The 15414-nt window shown below is 45.3% G+C and overlaps 1 protein-coding gene across 1 annotated transcript; it reads left to right on the top strand.

Annotated features, from left to right (window-relative positions):
* Nucleotides 1–6167: 6167 nt before the first annotated feature.
* On the top strand, nt 6168–13610 carry PLA2G1B (phospholipase A2 group IB). The gene is made up of 4 exons (XM_014862454.2): nt 6168–6333; nt 9484–9643; nt 10179–10306; nt 13399–13610. Exons 1-4 carry the CDS (start codon nt 6300–6302, stop codon nt 13518–13520), a joined length of 444 nt encoding a protein of 147 aa, XP_014717940.1. The 5' UTR covers nt 6168–6299; the 3' UTR covers nt 13521–13610.
* The last annotated feature ends 1804 nt before the right edge of the window (nt 13611–15414 follow it).

Genomic DNA, 15414 nt, shown 5'->3' with positions numbered 1-15414 from the left:
GACCAGCATGTGCAAAAGCCTTGAAATGGGAAGAAGCATGAGGCCTTTAATTAAGAAGCTGAAAGAAGGCCCTTTATGGCTGGAGTAGAGGGTATCCCACCCTACTCCTGGTGGAAAGGTAGCTGGGGGGCAGATCAGACTGGCCCTCTAGGCTGGTTTTGTTTCTTCCATAAGAGCCACTGGGAAGATGTGAAGGGTTTTAGACAGTGGAGTGGTAGAGTGAGAACATAATCAGGTTTGCATTTGAAAAGGTCATCAGGCTACACAGTGGGGAACAGATTTGAGGGAGGCCATTGCTCAGGGGAGTGGCGAGCCACTGAAGGGGCTGCTACTATCATCTGGGCAGGAGATGCTGGGGCATGGCCCAGGGTGTTGGAGGTTGAAAGAAGGGCATGGCTTGAGAGCTGGACTTGGGATGGGACTAGACGGAGAAGGGGGTGAGAGAGGGAATGTTTGGGACAGCTTCTGGATTTCCAAAGCCCCAGGCTTTGAAGAAGGTCAGCTTCCTTGGTGGTTGTGCTCAGTTTGAGAAATATTCTCAGCTGAGCTCAGCTGCAACTGGAGACACAGTGTGATAAGAGGAGGAATGGGAATCAGCACCTTACGGTGACCTTGGCCAAGTTAAAATAGCCCAATGTTATCTAAGGCCTTCTGGGAACCTTCCATCAGCCACATACTGAGCTCAGTGCTTTCTGTGCTTTATCACATTAATCTTCCCAGCACTCTTATCCTACATATGGGGAAAGAGAAGCTCAGAGATGTGAAGTATCTTACCCAAAGTCACACAGCTGCTAAGTGGCAGGATGGGACTTCAAAACTAGGTCCTTCTGACCCCATAGTTGTTTTGTTTTTCTTTATTTTTCTTCTTTCATACAGTATTTGACTCACATGTAAGAATATATATAGCTTGGGGCTGGCCCCGTGGCCGAGTGGTTAAGTTCGCGCGCTCCGCTGCAGGCGGCCCAGTGTTTCATCAGTTCGAATCCTGGGCGCGGACATGGCACTGCTCATCAAACCACGCTGAGGCAGCGTCCCACATGCCACAACTAGAAGGACCCACAACAAAGAATATACAACTATGTACCGGGGGGCTTTGGGGAGAAAAAGGAAAAAAATAAAATCTTTAAAAAAAAATAAAAATAAAAATAAAAAAAAATAAAAAAAATAAAAAAAAAGAATATATATAGCTTATTTGGATCCAATTTGGAAAAACTGTAAAAAGACATTTTGAGACAATCAAAGGTCTCTGAAAGTGGTCTGGGTATTAGATACCACTAAGAAATTATCGTTATTTTTGTTAAGTGTGATCATGGGATTGTAGTTAATGTTTAAAAAAATTCCTACTGAATGCTTTTCTTCTCAGATCAGGAACAAAGCAAGGATGCCTGCTCTGGCCACTTCTATTCAACAAAGTATTGGAAGTCCTAGCCACAGCAATTAGGCAAGAAAGAGAAATAAAAGGCATCCAAATTGGAAAGGAAGAAGTAAAACTCTCTCTCTTCCCAGACAATGTGATCTTATGTACAAAACTCTAAAGACACCACAAAAAACTGTTAGAACTAATGAAAGAATTCAGCAAAGTTGTAGGATACAAAATCAACACACAAAAACCAATTGTGTTCCTATACACTAACAGTAAACAATCAGAAGAGGAAATTAAGAAAACAATGGCATTTACAATAGCGCCAGAAACAATAAAATATTTAGGAATAAACTTAACCAAGGAGGTAAAAGACTTGTACCCTGAAAACTACAAAACATTACTGAAAGAAACTAAAGAAGACACAGGTCAATGGAAAGACATCCCATGTTCATGGATTGGAAGACTTATATTGTTAAGATGTCTATACTACCAAAGTGATCTGCAGATTCGGTGCAATACCTACCAAAAGCCCAGTGGCATTTTTATCAGAAATAGGAAAATTCATCCTAAAATTCATATGGAATCTCAAGAGACTCTGAATAGCCAAAACAATTTTGAAAAAGTTGGAGGATTCACAATTCCTGATTTCAAAACATACTGCAAAAGCTACGGTAATCAAAACAGTGAGGTACTGGCATAGAGACAGACATAAGCCAACAATGGAACAGAATAGAAAGCCCAGAAATAAACCCTCACTTATATGGGCAAGTGATCTTCAACAAGGCTGCCAAGGTCACTCAGTGTGGAAAGGATAGTCTCTTCAACAAGTAGTGTTGGGAAAACTGGTTCTCCACATGCAAAAGAAGGAAGTTGGACCCTTATCTTACACCATCTACAAATGTTAGCTCAAAATAGATTAAAGACCTAAACGTAAGACCCGAAACTATAAAACTCCTAGAAGAAAACATAAGGGAAAAGCTTCGTGGCATTGGAGTTGGCAATGATTTCTTGGATATGACACCAAAAGCACAGGCAACCAAAGCAAAAATAGACAAATGAGACGACATCAAACTTAAAAAGTTTTGTGCATCAAAGGACACAACAAAGTGAAAGGCAACCTATGAAATGGGAGAAAATATTTGCAAATCATCTATCTGATAAGAGGTTAATAGACAGAATATATAAAGAATTCCTTCTCTGGATGCATGGGGGAGGTAGGGCGTGGACGCTGCTACAGTAGTTAGGAGACTGATGAAAATCCAGATGCTGAGGACGGTGGATCTGGGTATGGAAAAAGGTTTAGATACTTTTGTATGCTGCCTCAATTTGCTCATGTGTAACAGCACTTCATTGTCAGCTAATCTGTGTAAAGCTCTTGGTATCTTTCCTGACACAACACTCAAGGGATGTTAGCTGCTGCGGTTGCTGTTATTATTATTAATTATTATTAACATTATTGAAGAGAGCCCTGGACTGAGACAGGTACACACAGGTTCAAATCCTATCTCCACCACTTTCTAGCTGTGTGACTTTGAGCAAGTTAATTAAGCTCTCTGAACCTGTTTCATTATCTGTAAAAGGGGGAAAATGATGGCAACAATAATAACTATATCAGAAGGTTGTTGTTAGGCCGAAAAACAATATATGGAAAGTGCTTTGCACAGTACCACGCATAAGGAAGCACTCAGCAAATGAAGCTAGTGGCTACTTTTCTGCATTTCTTGGAAGCAGGAGCCTTGTCCTTTAGGGCTGCGCAGGTGTGACCTCGCTGGAGTGTGGGTATGCTGTCACCTGAAGGAGTCAAGAAGCTATCCTTAGCTGTTCTTTCCACTGGGGAGTGTGTTTTTCTCAGGCTGGGAGAAGCTGTGCCATTCACACCTGGGGACGGACCTGGGAAGCCAAAGGTCATGGCACAAAGAGTGGAGGGGCCTGGTGGGCTCCCCAGTGATCTGCAGGGTCCATTCCTCTGCCACCTCTGTGTCTTCTGAAGAGGTTTGGACTGTCACATTTAGCATGTCTCTTTCCAGGGAGAAGAGGGTTCTAGTAGCAGCCTGACCCCTCCCCCACCAGGTGCTTTGTCTAAGCCCAGGCACAAATGGCACGTGGGAATTTGTCCAGCCTGTCCTTGTGGAAGGCCTCCAGCTGACTGGGGGAGGAGGAAAGGAGGGATGTAGGAAGGACTAAACCTCCTTCTGGCCTCAAGGGGCTTTCAGCGCTCCCACCCCCTACGACAATTCCCTGCCATGAGGTGCTGTGGTGGTAGCATAAGCACCAGATCTGACTCACATCTTGGTCTTGCTGTGTGACATTGGGGCAGTCCCTTAACTTCTCTGAGCCTCAATCATCTTCTGTGTAAAATGGAGTTTGTAACTGGACCTACCTCAGAGGTTTGTGCCAGGCTCTCAGCATGGGCCTGGAATAGAGTTGGTGCTCAGTGAATGCTCATTGATACTATTAGCCTTAGAGGATTTTGTAGCATCCGCTACTCCTCCTTCCTCAGACCACTCCCAGGAGGAGCAGCGTGCGTTCCTCAGTTTCATTTTGACACCAAAGAGCCCACAGAAGAGGGACTTAGCATTTTGCTGGCCAAGCCTTCCCTTTCCTTGGGCAGCCTTCACTCATTCTGGGGGCTGAAGAGGCAGAAGCACTCGTCAGACTGATGTGGGGTCCCGAGCTAACCCTACCCTCCCTCCGTAGCTCTCCCAGCCCCCTCCCACCTCTGAGCCAGCACTGAGGCAGACTCCGTGACGTCCTGAGCAGCAGTGTCCACCAGAACCTTCTGTGATGACGGAAACACCCTATATCTTCCCTATCCAATACAGCAGCCGCACGTGGCTACTGAACACTTGAAATGTGGCTAGTGGGACTGCGAAACTGATTTTTCATATTGTTTAATAGTAATAAATTTAAATAGCCACATACAGCTAATGGCTACCACGTGGGGCAGATGTAGGACCCTCAGGCAAGTATGAAGAGATGAGTGTCATGAAACAAGCCTGGGTCAAATGGGGGCAGAGTCGGGCCCAAGCGAATCAATCACTTCCCCTTTCTGGGCCTCAGTTTCCCCCTCTGCTTACTAAACGCTGTTTCAGTGTTATCGCCTTAGCCGAAGGACCTCTCCTGGGGCTCGTGGACTTGGGAGGAAGCAGGGAAGTCCTTCCAGATGGCCTTCTTCCTTGGCCCCAGCGCCTTCTCAAGGGAGGAGTGCAGAGAGCTGGAGTCCTGGAGTGCGTGAGCAGAGGCCACAGCGTTAGAATTCGGCCAACTGAGGCTGCGCTGACTCACACACAGCATAACACCGCCCGGGAGGGAGCCAGGAAGTGGCCCAGGGGAAAGGGCAGGTGTGGGTTCAAGTCTGGGCATGGCCTTTTCCGGCTTTACCCCAAGCTAAGCCTCCGTGTCCTCATCTGGAACGAGGCCCAGATGCCTCCCAGGACGAGAGAGAATGAAACAAAACATATGATGAAAAGGGCACTTTACCTCTGTGATCTTCCTCCCTGAAACCCATAACCAAGCCCCAATCGAATCATCAAAACATGAGATTCCAGTAAACACGTGTCCCACAATATACCCAACCAGTGTTCTTCAGAGCTATAAGGTCATCAGCAACAAGGGCATCTGAGAAACTGCCACAGCCAAGAGGGCCAGGGAGACATGGCCCCTTAACATCATGAGCTGTCTTGGATTGGAACCTGGAACAGAAAAAGGACATTTGGTAAAAACTAAGGAAATCTGAATCAACTATGGGCTTGAGTTATTAATATTATTTTTAAGAATAATAAGTTATCAATATTGGTTCATCAATTGTAACAAATGCACAACAGACGAAACTATGGGGGGGCGGGTATGCAGGACCTCTCTGCTCAAGAAAAAAAGTAAATGAATAGATAAATAAATTAAATTAAAACAACAAGGCCTTCCTAACTCACAGGGTTGTTGCAGAGATCGCATAAGAACTCAACAGGAGAGCAGCAAGTAAACCCTTATATATCCAGAACTGGTAAATCTATAGAGACACAAAGCAGATGAGTGGTTGCCAGGGGCTGGGGAGAGTGACTGCTAATGGGTACAGGGTTTCCCTTGAGGAGGATGAAAATGTTCTGGAACTAGACAGAGATGGTGGCTGCACAACACTGTGAATGTACTAAATGCCACTGAATTGTTCACTTTAAAAAGAAAATGGTTAAATTGTATGCTATGTGAATTTCACCCAAACAATGTTATATAGACATTTGATGTGGCAGTTCTGAAACCCTTTTTTATTCTATAAGTCAGATGCAAGCCTTTAGAACTCCAAAGCCCAGGGTTTTCTCACAAACCCACAGTGGGGAATGGGGGACGGGTGGTATTGGCATAGTGGGAAAAAATAAAACGTGTGCCTTAGAATCAGACACGCCTAAGTTTGAGCCTCTGCTCTGCCATTTGCTAGCTGTGTGACCTCAGGCAATTTCCTTCACCTCTCTGAACCTGTTTCCTTGTCTGCAAAGTGCATGCTTGATGGGACCATTCGATGGTCCCACAGCTCAGACCCAGGCACATGAGAAGACACGGAAACAGCAGACATTTCCTTCCTACCCCTGTTCTTCCAGTTGTTAAGTGGGGATCTGGCTTTGCTGACACCCCCACAACGATGAAACTGGGCTGAGTGCCAAGCGGTGGGTGTGAGGGTCAAGATTTCAAGATGTTCGACTCCAGAAATAACCAGTTTTGTTAAAAAGTGCCGACGACACACCCATCCACTACTTCCAATGACCCCTTGCTGGCAGGGCTTGCTCGCTGGTCAGGGTCATTCCTGCAACAGATAAACTCAAGGCCAACGTAGAATCAGCCCAGGAGCAAAGCAAACACCACAGCCTTATCTTGGGGCCGTGAGGCAGCTATAAGGAAGGAGGCCACAGGCGGCTTGAATCCTTTCAGTCACCAACTTGACGCCAAGATGAAACTCCTTGTGCTGGCTGTTCTGCTTACAGGTAGGCGAGTCTCCCCAGCTCCACCCACTCGGTGCTAAGACCTCGCTCCTCTGGAATGGGTCACAGGGCTAGTCTTTATTCAGGGCTCCTGGTGGGGCTTAAGAGCTCCCATATTGGGGTTCCCTCAAATCCCCCACAGCTGGCACCTTTCAACCTTCAGGTCTGAATTCAGATGACCTCTCCCAGAAAGGCCTGCCCCGCCCACCCAAGCTACGGAAGGCCCCTCTCTTTTCTTTCTATGCTACTGCCTTGCCACAGGGTCTTCGGGGCAAGGACCTCTGCCTGCACCTTGTCTCTCTCTGATTCATTTCCTTTTGCATCCCCTACCCACACCGAAGCATGGGCTCCATGAGACCAGGGCTATGCTGTTTTACAGCATATTGAATGAATTAATGAAATCAGACACGTTGGAATTCAAATCCCACCTCATTCATCCATGGTTCATTCATTCATTCAACACTGATGGTATCAGAGCCCTTCAGGGTCAGGTTTGGGTTGAGACTGAGGACTCAGAGATGAAAGAGCCAGGCTCCCTATCCAAGGAACACACGCACACACACGCACACAAGCAGTAGCCTTGTGTAGCTCTGGCCTCTGCAATGAGCGCTGGCTGGACTGGAGGGAGAGAAACAGAGGGAAGCAGGAGAGTGACTGGAGCTGGGCCAAGGGAGCCAGGCCACTCCTGTCTGAGCAGGCTCCAGGCCTCTGCTGCTGGATGCAGCCTCTGCCAGCCACCTGGGAGGCCGCTCAGAGGGGACAACAACCAGCTGCTGCCCCTCCCCTCCCCCCGGGACTGGGGCACATGCTGCAGCTCCAGTGTGCCTAGCAGATGAAGGAAAGAAAGGGCAAGGCATGGGGCAAAGAGGTAACACTGGTGGCTAATTGGACAGGACCCCAAGTCCTTTAGTGCCATCTTCTCTTGAGGGCACCCATCGCACAGGGGAGCGCTCTGCAAACAGGGTGATGGGGCTCTGCTTCTCCGAGTCTGCTGTGCCAAGGCTTGTGCTCAGTTTGGGCAAACACTCAGCTAGAGGCAGACTTTTTTCACTTATTCAAGAAATATGTATTGAGTATCTACTATGTGCCAGGCAATTCTTTAATCCATTTCTTTCCTTTTTATTTTTTTTGAGGAAGATTAGCCCTGAGTTAACTGCCACCAATCCTCCTCTTTTTGCTGAGGAAGGCTGGCCCTGAGCTAACATCCGTGCCCATCTTCCTCTACTTTATATGTGGGATGCCTGCCATAACACGGCTTGACAAATGGTGCCATGTCCGCACCCAGGATCCGAGCCAGCGAACCCCGGGCCACCGAAGCGGAATGTGCAAATTTAACCACTGCATCACTGGGCCGGCCCCTAATCCATTTCTTGATTGTTTCATTCATTTAACTCATCATTTATTTATTGAGTGCCTACTATATGTCAGGCACCTGTTCGGCCCTGGGGCACAAAAGACATGAGGTCTGTTCTTGAGGAGGTTCTGGTCCTGTGAGAGGCAGGCATTAAATACGCAGATGGATACAGATTGTGAGAAGCAAAGAACACGAAGAGGAGTAATAGCAGAAGAGCCATTCGGCTTGGATGTGCAGGAAGGGCCTTTCTGAGGAGGTAGCATTTAAACCAAGATCTTCCAGCCTTTTGAAAAGTGAGATGACAAGTGTGCCAGGGAGAGGGAACAGCAGCTGCGTGGGCCTTCAGGCAGAAAAGAGGTTGTCCTGTTGAAGACGGGAGGCCACACAGGCCTCCTCGCTATTCCTTACATTCCTGCCCTACCTCAATCCTGACACCTCCCCACCATTTTAGATTCCGCTTACTCTGCTCCAATTTTCCACTCTAACACGATATCTGATTTCCTTCTTTATTACTTTTATTTTTTTATTTTTTCTTCTACCCAAAAGCCCCCAATATATAGTTGTATATTCTAGCTGTAGGCCCTTCTGGTTGTGCTATGTGGGACACCACCTCAGCCTGGCTTGATGAGTGGTGCCATGTTTGCACCCAGGATCCGAACCGGCAAAACCCTGGGCACCCAAAGCAGAGTGTACAGACTTAATGAGTTGGCCACGGGGCTGGCCCCATATTACATCTATTTCTTTTTTCTTTTTTCTATTTGTTTCATCTATTGTTTTTCTCCCCAAGTAGGATGTAAGTTCAAGGAAGTTATAGATTTTTTAAGATTTTATTTTTCCTTTTTCTCCCCAAAGCCCTCCAGTACATAGTTGTATATATTTTTTTAGTTGTGGGTCCTTCTACTTGTGGCATGTGGGACGCTGCCTCAGCATGGCTTGATGAGTGGTGCCATGTCTGCACCCAGGATCTGAACCTGCGAAACCCTGGGCCGCTGAAGCAGAGGACGCGAACTTAACCACTCGGCCATGGGGCCAGCCCCTATAGATTTTTTTATTTCTTCACTGATAATGGGGATAGTTTAAAATTATCCCCACCGAAAACATATGTTTATACAAAAACTAGCACAGAAATGTTCATAGTAACATTATTCATAATAGACTAAAAGTAGAAACAACCCAAATGCCCATCAAGTGATGAATGGATAAACAAAATGTGGTCCATCCACGCAGTGGAATACTATTCAGCCATAAACAGGAATAAAGTACTGATACATTTTATAACGTGGATGAACCTCAAAAACACCATGCTAAGTGAAAGAAGCCAGTCACAAAATGCCACATAGTGTATGATTTCACTTATATGAAGTGTTCAGAAGAAGCAAATCTGGAGAGACAAAAAGCAGAGCAGTGGTTGCCAGAGGGGTGGGGAGACAGGGAGCAATTGGAAAGGGTGCTCTTTAGGGGTGATGAAAATGTTCTCGAATTGGTGGTGATGACTGCACAACTCTGCGAATATACTAAAAACTGCTGAATTATACACTTTAAGTGGTTAAAATGGTGAATTTTATGTTATGTAAATTTTATCTCAATAAAAAATTATTTTTAAAAAGTTTTCATTAAAAAAAATCCCTACTCACTTTGCCAGGTTCCTGTGTCCAGCTCTCTTACGAAGCGGCAGCTGGCAGGGATCGGGGGTTGGGGGGGGCAGCGTGGGGCCCGAGAGAGCGGGCAGGCCGTGAGGCCCCGGGGCGCTGGCAGAGCCAACCAGGATGGATCTGAACCCAGGCTGCGTCTTCTTGCAGTGGGCGCTGGTGAGAACGGCATCAGCCCGCGGGCAGTGTGGCAGTTCCGTAGCATGATCCAGTGCACGATCCCCAACAGCAAACCCTATTTGGAATTCAATGACTACGGCTGCTACTGTGGCCTGGGTGGATCTGGCACTCCTGTGGATGAACTGGACGCGTGAGTAATTGATTGATCTGCAGGGAGAGTGGAGTGTCCGTGGGGTGAGGGGAGAGCACAAGTCAAAGACGTGACGAGGGGGCACAGAAAGGGGATTCGCATATTTGCTAAGGATTACATATTTTCACCTCTTGTCATATCAACAAATATGTTCCCAAACGACCCTGAATCTAGCGCTCTGTTAGGGATGGGAAGAGGAAGGTCGAGATGTAAAGTAGTGGATGCTGCTGCCCTCTAGTGGCAGGATATTGAAACACAAGACACTCCAACAACGATCCAAGCGTTAACTTCCAGCGGTGTTAAAACCATCGTTGCATTTTCAGAATATATGATTGTACCGTATTTCTGCAACCATTCTTAAATCGCTTTCAATAAACACGATAAAAAGGACTTAAGTTTTTTTCAAGCCACAGGACCAATATCTCTTGGAGCATGTCAGCTAAAACATCCCCACCTGCTGCTGAGAGAGCAGGTGCAGGCTGACCTGCTGCCCAGAGCCTGCTGCTGCCTCATCTTTGTCCCTCCCCCTCTCCAGGTGCTGCCAGGTACACGACAACTGCTACACTAAGGCCAAGGAACTGAGCAGCTGTAGATTCCTGGTGGACAACCCCTACACTGAAAGCTACAAATTCTCATGCTCTGGCACTGAGGTCACCTGCAGCGGTACGTTTACCCCCTTGTTGGCTCAGAGGTCCTCAGTAGGCATTGGAGGAAATAATAGTAATGATAGCCACCACTTATTGATCATTTTCTTGGTGTCGGGAAGTGGACTATTATTATCCCCATTTGACAGATGAGGAAACCGAGGCTCAGAAGGCCCAGCCATTTACCCAAGGGCGCACAGCTCATAAATGGTGGCGTTTGGTTTTTGAACACAGGTCTATATGACTCCAAAGTCTCTGCTTTTAACTGTCATGCTATACTGTTTTGTTATTTAATAGAAAGAACTTAGCATTTATTAGGCTTTTATTACATGCCGGGTACTAGACTATAGATGTATATGAGAGAAGTTTTATTAACCTCATTTTACAAGGTAGGAAGCTGAGGCTCAAAAATAGCCACGTGTCCAAAAATCACACAGCTTGTAAATGGTAGGGTAATTCAATTGCTTCTGACTTCAAAGACTGGTCTTTCTTTTTCTTTTCTTTTCTTTTTTTTTCTTTTGAGGAAGATTGGCCCTGAGCCTGTCCCATCTTCTTCTATTTTATATATGGGACGCCTGCCACAGCATGGCTTGATAAGCGGTGCTAGGTCCACACCTGGGATACAGGCCTGCAAACTCTGGGCTGCCAAAGCAGAGGGCTAGAACTTAACCGCTACGCCACCAGGGCCAGCCCCCTCAAAGGCTGTGGTCTTAACCGCTAAGTTAGGCAGCGCTCATGGTGAACTGTATCCCTCCACGAAGGCGGTTCTGAAGAGCAGACTCTTTAGAGAGGTGAAGGATATTGTTGTGCCAGGCTAGCCTTCTGGATTTTCATAGCCCACCACTTTGCACTCACAGACAGGTCTCACTTTTCAAAACTGTACAAACATCATTGGAAGAACCATAATTCAAATCCAAAAGTGTCAAAAAAAAGAATTACCCAGAATCCCACCATCCTAAGAAATCAGTGGTGTCATGCCTCCCTGTTACTTTCTGCCCTTATCCTTGGAATAAGTTCATATCATTTTAATCTTTCTTCAGAAGTCGCTTTCTCAGTGAGGTCTTCCCTCACCACATTCTTTTAAATCACATACACACTCTCTCCATCTCTCCACCATTCTCTATCTTCTTTCTCTGCTTTATTTTCTCCACAGAACTTAACATCTGATATATTACGTTACTTCTTTACTTTCTATCTCTCCACTAGAAAATAGGATCCACAGGAACTGGGGTGGGTGTCGGTTTTCTTCAACGCTGTTATCTCCAGAACCTAGAGCAGTGCCTGACATAGAGTAGGTGCTCAGGAAATATTTGGTGAATGCATGGACGCAATCTTGCGTTATGCCTTTTCTCCCTTAGCACCATGTTACAGCCATTTTCCCATATTGCCATACACTCTTCATTGTTACTCCTTTAATTGCTGCATACCGTGGCTTAATTTGCTTACACACTCCCCTGGTAACAGTTCAGCTGTGCTCCACTTTAGAAAGTTAAATATATGGGAAATCAATTATTTCCCAATTATTCATATTAATTAACAATAACTCACTAAATATCTTGTGTATACTTTATAATATAATTGCTAATTTAGGCTTTAAGGGATGTTTACTGGGTGAGGAAAACATTTGTGATTTTTAAAAGAAAGGAGCAGACAGAAACAAAGCTTTAGTAAGATTATTGAAGGTAAGCAGAGATACGCAATTAAATTATGGATAATAAAATTCAAATGCATTTAAAATGTTATCTGTGTTGTTTCTTTTGGTTACAAAGTAAATGAGGCCAAAGTAATGTAATTTCAAACTCTACAGAAATATATGTCATGGAAAGTGGAAGGCATCTTTGTTCCTACTACCCAAGGATAACCAGTTGGATATATTTTTTAGGCATTTACTGGCTATTCTTTCCTTTAATAAGACTTGTTGTCAGTGAGGTTGTGTCAATTCCAACTCCTAGTGACCCTGTTTACAGCAGAGTGGAACCCTGCCCAGTCTTTTTGAGCCATCCTTTTACCTTCTGGAGCTCTATCAGACAATGCTCTGCTGCTATTCATAGGGTTTTTACGGCCAGTTTTTTTCGGAAGTGAGTGGCCAGGCCCTTCTTCCTAGGCTGTCTTAGTCTGGAAACTCCACTGAAACCTGTCCACCATGGGTGACCCTGCTGGTGTTTGAAATACCAGTGGCAGAGCTTTCAGCATCACAGCAACACGCAGCTGCCACAGTGTGATAACCAAGACAGGTGGTGTGGTTCCCCCACTGGGAGACTGGAAAACAAATCTGGGCCACAGTGGTGAGAGCAAAGAATCTTAACCACTAGACCACTAGGGCTGGGTTTTAATAAAATATCTTGGAAATATTTCCACATATAGACATACTTAATTCTTTTAAGTGTATAATATTCTATTGTAACGATGTTCTGTAATATTTTTAATATGTGCTTTAAAGCAGAGAAATCGGCTTACTAAACTTCACTAGGTTGAAATGTCTAATACTTTGCCGCCTTAAGTATATGTTTTAGTGTTTTCCATACAGTTTATAACTGCTTGCCTATGTCATCAGAGATCTGTAGTTTTATTTTTCCTTTTTCTCCCCAAATCGCCCCAGTACATAGTTGCATATATTTTTTAGTTGTGGATGCCTCCAGTTGTGGCATGTGGGACGCCGCCTCAGCGTGGCCTGATGAGTGGTGCCATGTCCACGCCCAGGATCTGAACCGGCGCAAACCCGGGCTGAAGCAGCGGTGGACGTGAACTTAACCACTTGGCCACTGGGCCGGCCCCAGCTATATGGGTTTTAAAAGCAGGGAGCTCATTTAGGGGTGTGAAATAGACAAGACTTTCCAAATCACCCCTAGGATCACCAAATAAAACAAATAAAACAGGTTGCCCAATTAAATTTGACTTTGAGACAGACAATGAACAATTTTTTAGTCTATATCCCAAATACTGCATTCATTGCTGATCTGCAGTTTCGGTATTTTTATTTGCTTAATCTGTCAACCCTAAATTTGCACTGATGGAATGGCCACTGGATTATTCCAGTTAATTCTTCCTGCCCCTGGACTGTCTCAAGCAGGATCCACCTTGGCTCAATCTTGTCCTCTTGTTCTATTCCAGACAAAAACAACGCCTGTGAGGCCTTTATCTGTAACTGTGACCGAAGTGCTGCCATCTGCTTTTCAAAGGCCCCATACAACCCGGAGAACAAGAACCTGGACAGCAAGAGGTGTAAAGCCTAAGCATCACCCCTGGAAACAGTCATCCCTACCTGCCTCATGGCCTTCACCCCACCCTGCGCCCTCCAATAAAGCATCTGTTGAAAGGCCTCACATTTGGAGATTGTTTTATTCTCTACTACTGAACATACTAAGTCTCTTCCTAGTCCTTTGTGAGCATCATTCCTTCCAGCCTTGGAAGTTGAATTCGAAGGATATTTCCAGCAAGCAAGCACCATGAGACCTGAATAATGATTACCAACCACTGATTATTTACTCTGTGCCAGGACTGTGTGTCTCTAAATTGTTCAGACAGCCCTATTAGGTTTTGACACTATTAGCAAATCCTATTTTTTGAAGCTGAGGCTCAATAGGAGAGGTCACCTGCCCAACGCTACGCATCTAGGAAGTAGCAAAGAAGGGATTTGAACCCAGTGAGTCTGACAACAGAACACACACTCTTACACTACTCTGTGCTGCCTGAAGTGGTGGGCTCTTGTTTCAGTTTGAGCCAGATCTTGCCTCCGCTCATTTCTCTGCCTCCATTCCCAACTGTGTTAAACCATTTTTTCTGCAACTCTTTTTCTTTCTAAGCCCTTCAGAGACTTCACCACACTCTACAACCTGATTTTTACTTTGTAGTCATCAAATATAATAAACAATAACAGCTTCGACTTCTTGAGCACTCATTGCGTATCACTCTGTGCTAAGGGCTTTCCACACTTCATTTCATTGAACGTTCAAACCAGTTTTAGTGAGATCAATATTATTGAGCCCATTTTATGGATGAGGAACTGAAAACTCAGAGAAATTAAGTCACTTGCTGGAGGTCACACAAATGCCAGAGTCAGGATTTGACCAGATCTGTCTGACGGCAATGCCTGAGCTCTTAACCACTAAGTCATTCAGCCAAGTTTTTCTAGGAGGATTTATGACTACACTGGCGCTGAAATTCACCAGAGAGAGTGGGGAGGGCAGAATTAGAACTGAATTATGGGAACTGAATTAGAAAAGCAAAGATGAGAAGGAACAATGCTGACTATGAGAAGCCACCACTAAGCAGTTTTAAACCACCAGAGGCTGACAGAACAGCCTCCACTGTTCTGGGCGAACGTTCCACTGCTGGGCAAACGGTAGGCAGCAAAGTAGTGTGCATGGGTTTGTCCTTTGGTCCAATTTCTCCCTCATTTCATTCACCCATTAAATAAATATTTATTGAACAATCACTCTGGGCTAGGTACTGTACAAAATGCCGAGAATACAATGTATTGGGGGGCTGGCCTCAAGACAATGATTTATTGTTAGCAGCTGCCTGCAGCTTAGTCTTCTCTAAGGCTTTTCTTCTTGCTCTTCGAACCGGCATATGCACTGTTACACATGCTCCAGACCGTGCCAAGCATTTTGCACGATTACCTTGTCATCTTCACAAAAGCTCTACAGGTGTAGGTATTATTACATGCTCATTTTACAGACGAGGAAACCGGCTCAAAGAAGCAAGTGACTTGCCAAAGATCACCCACTCATAGGTAGCACAGCTGAGATTAGAAGCCACATCTGGACAATTTAGAGGAAAAGTGCTATCACACTGTGAACTTGCTGAAGGCAGAGTGAGGTGTCAATCACTTCTGTATCCCTACCTGCCCAGTACAATACTTGACACATAGGGGGCATGTAATACATAATTGCTGAATGCCCAGTGACCTATTGGTCAGTAGTGCTCAGGATTTTGGCAGGCTAGAATGGGACTATTTTCAAATTTAGAGTCAACAAGTTTAGATTGAATAGACATTCTGTGCCACAGTAGGACTGCAAAGGATGCAAAATTAAGTTATACCTGGCCTCAGCTTTCAACGAACCGTAAAGGTCACAAATGTCTTTTTTCAATGGAAAGAAACTGCAAGCCCTTGTTTGGATGGAA

This window comes from Equus asinus, chromosome 8 (assembly GCF_041296235.1).
Source record: "Equus asinus isolate D_3611 breed Donkey chromosome 8, EquAss-T2T_v2, whole genome shotgun sequence".
NCBI classification, from domain to species: domain Eukaryota; kingdom Metazoa; phylum Chordata; class Mammalia; order Perissodactyla; family Equidae; genus Equus; species Equus asinus.
This window is presented reverse-complemented; position numbering and strand designations above follow the sequence as displayed.

Bases quoted from the DNA above. Each gene is read 5' to 3' on its own strand.
- PLA2G1B (XM_014862454.2), top strand. From the start codon at position 6,300: ATGAAACTCCTTGTGCTGGCTGTTCTGCTTACAG. The intron at 9,644-10,178 runs GTGAGTAATTGA...CCCCCTCTCCAG, and splicing joins CCTGTGGATGAACTGGACGC to GTGCTGCCAGGTACACGACA. The intron at 10,307-13,398 runs GTACGTTTACCC...GTTCTATTCCAG, and splicing joins CACTGAGGTCACCTGCAGCG to ACAAAAACAACGCCTGTGAG.